The 9,701-nt window shown below is 37.7% G+C and overlaps 2 protein-coding genes across 3 annotated transcripts in view; one reads left to right on the forward strand and one right to left on the reverse strand.

Moving 5' to 3' along the window:
* Positions 1-526: 526 nt before the first annotated feature.
* Positions 527-1,057, reverse strand: LOC115221276. Its single transcript, XM_029791423.1, has one exon. It carries the CDS (start codon positions 1,055-1,057, stop codon positions 527-529), a length of 531 nt encoding a protein of 176 aa, XP_029647283.1.
* A 3,991-nt stretch (positions 1,058-5,048) lies between these two features.
* Positions 5,049-9,701, forward strand: part of LOC115221440 (high affinity cGMP-specific 3',5'-cyclic phosphodiesterase 9A) — a 47,772-nt gene continuing 43,119 nt past the window's right edge. For both annotated transcript variants that reach the window (XM_029791621.2, XM_029791622.2), the window contains exons 1-3: positions 5,049-5,118; positions 7,142-7,219; positions 8,838-8,893. In XM_029791621.2, coding sequence (XP_029647481.1) covers positions 7,200-7,219; positions 8,838-8,893 — 76 coding nt within the window. In that variant the 5' untranslated portion in view covers positions 5,049-5,118; positions 7,142-7,199. The remainder of the gene's footprint in view (positions 5,119-7,141; positions 7,220-8,837; positions 8,894-9,701) is intronic.

Consider the following 9,701-nt stretch of genomic DNA (forward strand, 5'->3'; position numbering starts at 1 on the left):
ACATCAGTACACCATCGCATGTCGAATATATGCTTACATCTTATTTTGTTTTTTGTTTTTTCCTACCGAACTTATTTTTTTGTTCTTTTTAGGTAACCACAGAGTTTACTTTGTTTCATTAATGAACTTGTCTTTTGACGCCTGTCGCTTTATCTCCAGAGTTATTGGTAACTCTCGTACAATGTTCCACATTATGTATATAATTTCCCCTTCGACCCTTAGGGCTGCTATTACTGTGTTCTCGAATGGATCGCCATTTCTTGGTATTAGCTTGGATAGGCCGTCAGCATGTCCTAACTTTTTCGAAGGTAAATATTTCATTGCATAGTCGTAGTTTAGTAGTATGGTGCCCATAAATAATTCGGCTTACCGATTTTCCTCCATGTTTGTTCATTTATGATAGTGATGTCATTCTCCATATCTAATTTCATTGTGACACTAGTGGTTTCGATTCTCAGTTTGATGAATTTTCTGTTCGTTGTATAAACTTTTTTCTCTGATGACAAACTATTTTTTCTCGTTTCGTTCAATTTTTCGTCATCTTAGTTGTGCAGTGCGATTTAATGTGTCCTGTGTTACCACAACGCAAACATTTCGCATTTTTGAACGGACATTCTTTTCTTAGATGCCTACCACCACACACCACACATAGGTTTACCTCCTGATATATATCGTGTTTTTTGTGACACATTTTATCTGTCTTCCGACTCATTCGCACTGATTTCATCTGTAAACAATCTCTGCGTTGGCTTTCTTCTGTGTCGTGTCTTACTTTTAAAACCATATCGCACTCTTCTGACAGTTTCTGGATAGTTATATCCTGGTTCACTTTCAGGTTTGCGAGAATTTTCATCATTACTTCTGCGTCTTTTTTAGCAGTAAGTCGCTGAGCAAAAATCAGGCACTTGAACGTATCTGAAGTTAGTTTATCCAGTTTAAATATCTCGCACTCTCTATTCATTCTACCCGCATAAGTGGTATAGTCTACGTCATCCCTTTTCTCCGCGTTCAAACACTTCCAACGTGTGTTGAATAACAATATTTCTTCACTGAACATCTTACATAAAATGTTAATTGTGTCCATGAAATTTATGTCAGAAACTTTTTTAAGCAATATAATGTTACAGTATTTATTTCTTGTGCTCTATCGTCGCCAGTTTCCTCAGAATTAGACGCGTTTTTATTCCGACCGTCCAGTTTTGGCATTCTTTTTCGAAAATTTGTTCAAAATCTTTGGTAATACGCCTCGAAAGTTATTCCTTCTCCTGAGTCATATTTAAATTCATTTATTGAATTTGCTACATAGTCTTGCGGGAAAGTATTTTCTGGTTTGTTACCAACTTCATTAGTTGTAGTATTTGTTGCTCTTGTTGTTATTTGAGTTGTTGTTGTTGTTGTTGCTGTTTTTGCAACTCAGCTAAACCCTCTAACAAGTTTTCCATAATTTTATGGAATTTTCGTAAAATATATACAACAAAAACGTTTGTTCGGGTTAGCCTTAACCCTAATCCTAACCCTAATTTCTCCACGTAAAACCTTTTTCAACGTTGTCCGCGTGAACTGTTTATATCCTCATCACCTCTGTTATAATGTGCATCGTCATCCACTTGTGTGTTGTTGTCGGCACTGTGATATTCTTGTCACCTCTATTATGTTGTGGCGGTATTCCGCATCTTATTATCTTTGACTCATCTATTGTAGCCCCGCAAGACAATGACTTTCAAACGTCTACCTTGATGGTAACTCGAACTCGCATATATCACGTAATTAACACTCACTCCAACTGAGAAACTCGTACGACGACTTTACTACTACTGACTGACTTTGACTTTATAGTGGCTGTGTCATACCACTTTTCCACGTGGGAAGGGCTGTACCATTTCACTTCAGCACATCATCGTCATCATCGTCGTCGTCATTAACGTCCGCTTTCTATGCTGGTATGGGTTAGACGGTTTGACTGAGGACAGGCAAACCATAAGCCTGCACCAGACTTCAATCTGATCTGGCAAGGTTTCTATAGCTGGATACCCTTCCTAACGTCAACCAGTCCGAGAGTGTAGTAGGTTCTTTTTACGTGCCACCGTCAAGAGGGCCAGTCAGGTGGCACTGGAATCGTTCACATTCAAATGGTGCTTTTTAAGTTCCACCGGCATGAGAGCCAGTCACGTGGCACTGACATCATTCATATACGTGTGTGTGTGTGTGTGTGTGTGTGTGTGTGTGTGTGTGTACATACATATATATATATATATTTACATAAGCTATGCAGATAGATATCAATAGATAGACAGAGAGAGAGAGAGAGAGAGAGAGAGAGAGAGAGAGAGAGATTAAAGGAGATTAGCAGGAAAGGACAGGAGGACAGTCAAAGAATAGAATCGACCTTGATGAAACACCTGGTCTACGATGTTTAAGGCTGGTGGAAAGAAGACTCATTTTCTCGTCATTAAACACCGGAAAAAAAGAGTCAGGGCCTCTTCTCCGCCCTTACCACTCAACCTTAAAAATGGTTTTAATTGAAACGAAATCGTGGGTAACTAAACAACCAGAAGCTTCATCAGCGCGAGAAGTAACATTTTCAAGTCAACAACAAAAGTTGAAAAAAAAACAACCTAAAGAATGCCTGAAAGGAAAGTAGCAATCAAACTCTTTCCTACTTCCTCCTGCCTATCTTTCCTCCTGAAAGCTTTATGCGAAGATTAGCCTATCAATCATCAACACCATCAATATGGAGGTACTACTCGGGCAGCAGCAAATCGATACCCTTGGACTCGACAGTGTGGAATGCTACTGAGGATGTTTTGTCAAGTCGCAGAAATGTCTGTTTTGGTGTATCTTTAAAATCTCAGTAAATTATTTTTACACCTTAGCAAAAGATAGAGACAGAGAGAGTGGGGGGAGAAAAAGAAACATTTCCTAGTTCGCTTTCATATTTTATATACCAGTGATTTTTGAAGGAGGCCCCAAAGATTATACATCAGGTTGTTGTTTCTGCCTTGAGAATACATAAGATATTACTTGAAGAATAAAGAGTTTAATCGTATACCTTCAAAATATATCCGTTTGTAACCAGTTCCCATAGTGTTCAACTTCAAGCAGGAGACATTCTTCTGTAAGTCACTGTGGAGAAAGAATCAAACGAAACTGGGGCATATCACGAAGAAAATTATGTTGACATTTCAGATTCAACATTCTGGGCTTCTTGCTCCTTCAGTGAACCGCACTTACTATTACAAAAACTTCTCTATGACCTACTTCGTGGTTTGATCGTTTTCTTTACTTTGTGAGTGGGTGCGTGTGTTTTTCAAATATATAGGTGCATGACTATATGTTTTTTTCCAAAAATTTTATATTGCAAGCCACACAAAAACCTAACCGGATAGAGGAGTGCCGCCCATTTATTTTGATTCACCACATAGAAACTTTTATAAAAGTTAATAGCTTGACAGGTTCGGCCGTCTGTCACAGGCCACTTCCCTATGACTAATAGTGACTCAAGTTGTTCTTTCAAAGTATCATACATTTATACACAATAGCTGGAATCGTTATTTTTTTTTTTTTAATGGATGAATCAGTCCAATTTGCGTCACTCTGTCACCTCTGGAAGTGACTTCTTTTTTTATATATAAAAAGATTTTTTTTTTAAATTGCATACAGAATCAACAATAAAACCAGTAAAAAAAAAGAAGAAAGGAATGAAAATGTTTTTGATCGGGGTTAATGAAGTAGGGTTGATGGATATTAGAATGGTTAAAGAATGCGAAAAGTCAATTGAAAAAATAGCAGATGAGAGGGCAAACAAACTTTTAAACGACTGATATTTCAGAGTAGAAACACATAAATAAATAAAATACCACATGTATACATTTTTTCATTCTTTTACTTTTTTCAGTTCTATGACTGCTGCCATGCTGGGGCACTTCCTTGAAGAATATTAGTTAGTACTTATTTTTTTAAAGCTTGGTACTTATTATCTCGGTCTTTTTGACGAACCGCTAGTTTACGGTTGTCCAGCTGTGGCAGGGAACAGACATATTTACACACATACATACATACAAATCCACTTTCAAGGCTTTGGTCGGCATAAGGCTATAATAGAAGACACTTGCTCAAGCTACCATGCAGTGAGACTGACTCGGAACCATGTAGTTGGGAAACAAGCTTATCACACAACCACAAGATAAATTGACATTATGCCTTTGATTCTAGGATCGTAAATAAAGAGGAAGAATTACGATGAAATGCTTTTGATCGAGGTAATGAAGTAGAGTTGGTGGATATTAGAATGGTTAAAGAATGCGAAAAATCCCTTAAAATTTGCAAGCGGAAGAATTTGGAGTGTGCGAACAGTAAAGGTGGTGCCTATAATAATTGGTGCGTTGGGTGCAGTAAGCCAAGATACAAACAAATGGCTGAAAGTAATTGGAATAGAACGCCCGGTAGAGCTCCTACAGAAAGTTTGTCTTATCGGTTTTTATCATTTATTACTATTTTGGTTTGGCTCAGGTTTGGTCATATTCCAGGCAGGATTTATGTGTGTAGCAGGTTACTAGCTATAGCCTTAAGTATCCACAAGTTTTCAGCAGTTTTTCAAATGCTTAGAACCCTCCTGATGATCCTTGCTGTACTTCAGAGACAAACTTTGTTTTTCTTCCTCTTTCTTTACGATCCTGGAATCAAACGATTATGATGGATCGGTGAGAAAGGAGTTTCGCTGTTTATTATTATTATTATTATTATTATTATTATTATTATTATTATTATTATTAGGACGGCGAGCTGGCAAAAGCATTAGCATGCTAGGAAAAATGCTTAGTGGCATATCGCCCGTCTTACGTTCTGAGTTCACATTCCGCCGAGATCGACTTTGTCTTTCATTCTTTCAAGGTCGATAAATCAAGTACCAGTTGAGTAATCGTCTATCCCCTTCCCCCAAATCTCAGACCTTGTGCCTATAGTAAAACTGATTATGATTATTACTGTTGCTGTTGTTGTTGTTGTTGTTGTTGTTGTTGTTGTTATTATTGTTATTGTTACCTTTCAGATAACTTTTAGCCGCCATTGTTGTTCGAAAGACATTCAAGACCTCATTCTTCAACTCGCCGGCGGAAGTAGGTTGGTACATACTTTATATTGATTTACTTTTACTACAACATTTGTATATAGGATAGTTAATAACGAGATTAGAAGCCAGAGAAATACACAAGTTATTTGGGGAGCTGTAGAAGTAGAATTTAATTCCTTTATACCACGGAGTCATACAGGCAATAGAAAACGTAGGACAAGATCTTGAGCAAACTACTTTTCTGGTATATGTGTATAGGGAATCAGCAAATATTGGGTTGTCCGGAAAGTTCGTGCCGATTTATAGTAGCTTACCTTTCGACTTGTTTTAGATATCGTTGAGTCCATAAATTAGGATTTGACTGCACCTCCATTTAGAGTACAATTTAAGCTATCTTTTCGTGGAAGAAGGTTTATGTTCCTATAACCTGTGTTAATTCTGTAACCCTTTAAATTGGAAGATAAGAAAGTTCATTTTCGGTACTTGATGCTTTTCGTTTTCCGTAAAGGGAAAAATACCTCACAAGCAACCAAAGAAATATGCGCAGTTTACGGTGATGTTTCTTTATCTGAAAGGTGTGTACGGAAGTGGTTCGCAAGGTTCCGAGCGGGAGATTGTAGCCTTATTGATAAAGAGCGATCAGGCAGATCATCCACTACAGATGATGACCAAATCAAGTCATTAATTGAGAATAACCCACATTGCACAACCCGAGAATTGGCAGAAAGCCTCAATCTATCAAAACCCGTTGTCCATGAGCACCTAGTGAAGCTTGGGTACACAAATCGCTAAGATGTTTAGGTACCACATGAGTTGAGTGAGAAGAACCTTTTGAATCGCATTTCCATCTGTGATTCGCTTTATAAACAGAATGAAAACGCGTCTTTTTTATAGCAAATTGTGACAGATGATGAGAAATGGATTATCTACCGAAATGTTCAGAGAAAGCGATCCTGGAGTAAGCGACATGAGCCACCCTTAGCCACCCAAAAGCCGGTCTTCACTCTAAAAAAGTCTTGCTTTGTGTCTGGTGGGATTGGAAAGGAATTCTGAACTATGAGCTTCTCACAAGTAACCAAACAATTAATTCTGAGAAATATTGCACGCAACTGGACAAGTTAAAAGCAGCAATTCAAGAGAAACATCCAGAATTGGCCAACAGGAAGGGTGTTGTTTTCCAACATGATAATGCAAGACCGCACGTTTCTTTGGGAACCAGACAAAAGTTGCTGCAGCTCGGCTGGGATTTGTTGCTACACCCTCCATATTCACCAGATATTGCTCCTTCGGATTTCCACTTATTCAGGTCTCTGCAGAATAGTCTTAATGCTAAAAATTTCAAATCCTTGGATGACATAAAAAGATACCTTGATGAATTCTTTGCCATGAAACCACCTCAATTCTGGGAAAAGGGTATTTTCAAGTTAAAGGAAAGATGGAGATGCATTGTGCAACAAAATGGTTCATATTTGGTTGATTAAAAATTTAATGGCAAATATTTATTGACCTGATTTTTAAAGGAAAGTCCTTTAAAAATCGGCACGAACTTTCCGGACAACCCAATAATTTGGAACATAATTGCTGGTTTATCGCAGATTACATTCACCATGAAAAGATTTTTCCCAGTTACATGATGTAAATCAATGGAAGGTGCCCTCTACGTGGTCTCTTGACCAACTTGAAATAACTACTAAGTTCTCTTTCAATTCACAAAGACATATACTATAATGTGTTCCTAGGATGCAAAAAGCCTAAAAATTAAACAGAAAGCTCATGGCTGAAATGCCTTTGGTTATAGTTTTGCTAAACCAGAGATGATCCAGGAGGGAGTTAAACGACAGCTACAAGAACAAGTAAATGAGAAGTGAATGTCCTGCTAATAAATGCAGTAGGATACGCGAAGTGGCCTTGAACTCATGCACCTTGACATGATATTCAAGTGTTTTTGTCTATTCACTCAGTCATTTCTTTTTCACAACGCAATGAGACGGGTTGTAGTGATAGGTGTGTCTTCTTGATAGAACTAGCCTCCTGCGTTTGTTTATTTGTTTAAAATATTTTTTATATTTTCAGGGTCTCCAAAGTATCGCTCCAGAGTACTGATGGTGCTTATATTCCAGTCACACCCACAATGCCTACCAATTCATCAAAGTAAGTAAAAAAGATGAGACTTTGCTCTCGTTTAGTAGCAGTTGTTGTTGTTGTTGTTGTTGTTGGTGGTGGTGGTGGTGGTGGTGTTATTGGTGGTGGTGGTGGTGGTGGTGGTGGTGGTGGTGGTGGTGGTGGTGGTAGTGATATAATGTTTCCATTATATCACTCAACCTTGACCCCTAGTGTCATTATCTGAAAGTCAAATCTCTTACGTTAACTTAATTATAATCGTAATAGTATTAATCATAGTAATATAAACCCCAGCGACTACCATGCGAACACCTGTAACTCCCGCGAGCTTGAACTATTACGAAATAATAACGTTGGGTCACGTACCCGTAACAATAAATTTCAAGTATTGGTGCAGTTGTTTAGACAAAGCATCTTGTCCGCTTTCTGGACGATGTTTAGCAGAAAATATGATTTACAAATGTGAAGTTGTAACGGAGACCAATACGAGGTGCGTCTTTGAGATCAAAATTTCCATTTTTGAACTTGGCACACCGATCATGAGCGGTTCTTTCAGCTATGGCACCCTCTCCATACACAGCTCAAATATCGCGAGCAGCTTTTGTGGCCTTAGAATTTCGATTAAAAGCAAAAAAAAGGAGGTGTCGAAAATGCTCGTTTTTCTTAACTTGACATTCCATTTTAATGATCAGAAAATAAACAAAAATAAACAAAAATTAACTAAAATTAACTAGAAAAAACAAAACAAAATAGATTCCAAAATGATTCAATAATAAAATTCTCGAAAATAATAGATTCCAAAATTTAAAAACGCAATAAATTCCAAAATTTGAAAAAACGGCGGGAACTCGGTTGCCAACCCAATAGATGCTAAAGTTTTACAGTTGACTCAGAACCCTGGAGATACCACTCACCTGAAGTATGAGTCAGATGCAATAAAGGAGTGGGTTGAGGACAATAACACGCAATTTAATGCTGAAAAAATTCCAAACCCTACATAATCAGTTAGCGAAGCGAAAATACAATGGGCCTGGAAGTTTTGCAGTCCCAGAATCCCAATCAGTGCTTGACCTGTCACTAACGTTTCTGTTTCTTGTTTCAAGTTTCCGTCAGCCAAAGCGAGCGGACATTTTTGATTTGCTGAAGAATTGGCCAAACAGTTTTATTTCTTTCCATTTGTTCATTCTGTTATTCTTCCTTTTCTCTTTAAATCCTCCTACTGCCGAAATTACTCTTTCTTTACTCTGTACAACATAATTTTTCAGCTCTAGTATCGCAGTACCAACAATGTCATCCGTGTTTAATAATCCTCTCACATTCCATTCTTGGCAGATAGATAATTCGCATGAAGTCTCAAGATGCCATAGATGCTTGGCCTTCTGAAATGCTTTATCATTCTGTAACGTTCAAGCAAACCTTCTGCGACGCTTAAGCTTTTATAATGTTTAAGCCTTTTGCGACTTTTAAACCTTCTGTAACACTTGCGCCATCAGTGAGGTTTCATCATTTTAATTTGCATGATCCTTTTGTGGCATATAAGCCGTTTCTGGCGTTTAGATCTATTTAAGAATACTTCAGAACATTGATACACATTTCTTGCCTCATTAATTTCTCTCTCTCTCTTTCTCTCTTTCTATTTCCTCCGTAGTACACCATACCGAGTACACATACAAGATCTATCAAACACTTGTGACCCACGTCAAGGTAAGTGTGCTAAAGGCAAGAAGTCTGATAATTTAACGAACCTGTTTGTTTATTTCTTGCTATTTAAAAAAACATCAATGATTAGTTGATTTAAATTTTTGCTGGTGCATTACACCTACTTGTCAATGGGCATCGTGCTTCCATCGGAATTTCCTGTTAATGCATGTTCCAAGCTTCAGTATAATAATGACAAAATTAAGTTAATTTCAAAATTAACTTAAATTGCAATTTAGTTTTAAAAAATAGGGGAATAAAAGTGTTAAATTCTCTATTTCGATTTCTGTTACTTTTCGCTGTTGAATCGGTCACTTCAATTTGTTCGGTGCCGCAATTCATTAAGAAACAGAGCAGCTGTTTGGGTGCGGACGATTTGGCACGGTTAAATGGACATTAAGCCTGTTTTGGCAACACTACGTTTGGGCACTGGAGGCAAATACACGCAAGCACGTGCGCACGCGCGCACAGAAATATTTACATACAGAGAGAGAGAGTGAAAGAGAAAGGGAGAGAAAGGGACAGTGCACATACATCCAAACATCAATAGATGTATCATATACATAATCAGAGAGAAATATTAAAACAAGAGAAACATTAAATTGTCTGAAGCAAAATAAATCTGTATCGAATCAGTGATGACAGATAGACGGCGCCAAAATGCTGGCGCCAAAACTGAGCTCAAATTTGGACTTTTTTCGCTCGTTTTTGTATTAAAAAAATATTTTGGGATGGAGTATCACAGACTTTAATGTCTTGCTGTGTTTATCACGAATATTGACGTGAGTATAAATTAGAGAAATGGAAACGGAGG

This window comes from Octopus sinensis, linkage group LG18 (genome assembly GCF_006345805.1).
Source record: "Octopus sinensis linkage group LG18, ASM634580v1, whole genome shotgun sequence".
NCBI lineage: Eukaryota > Metazoa > Mollusca > Cephalopoda > Octopoda > Octopodidae > Octopus > Octopus sinensis.

Bases quoted from the DNA above. Each gene is read 5' to 3' on its own strand.
- LOC115221276 (XM_029791423.1), bottom strand. From the start codon at position 1,057: ATGTTCAGTGAAGAAATATTGTTATTCAACACACGTTGGAAGTGTTTG.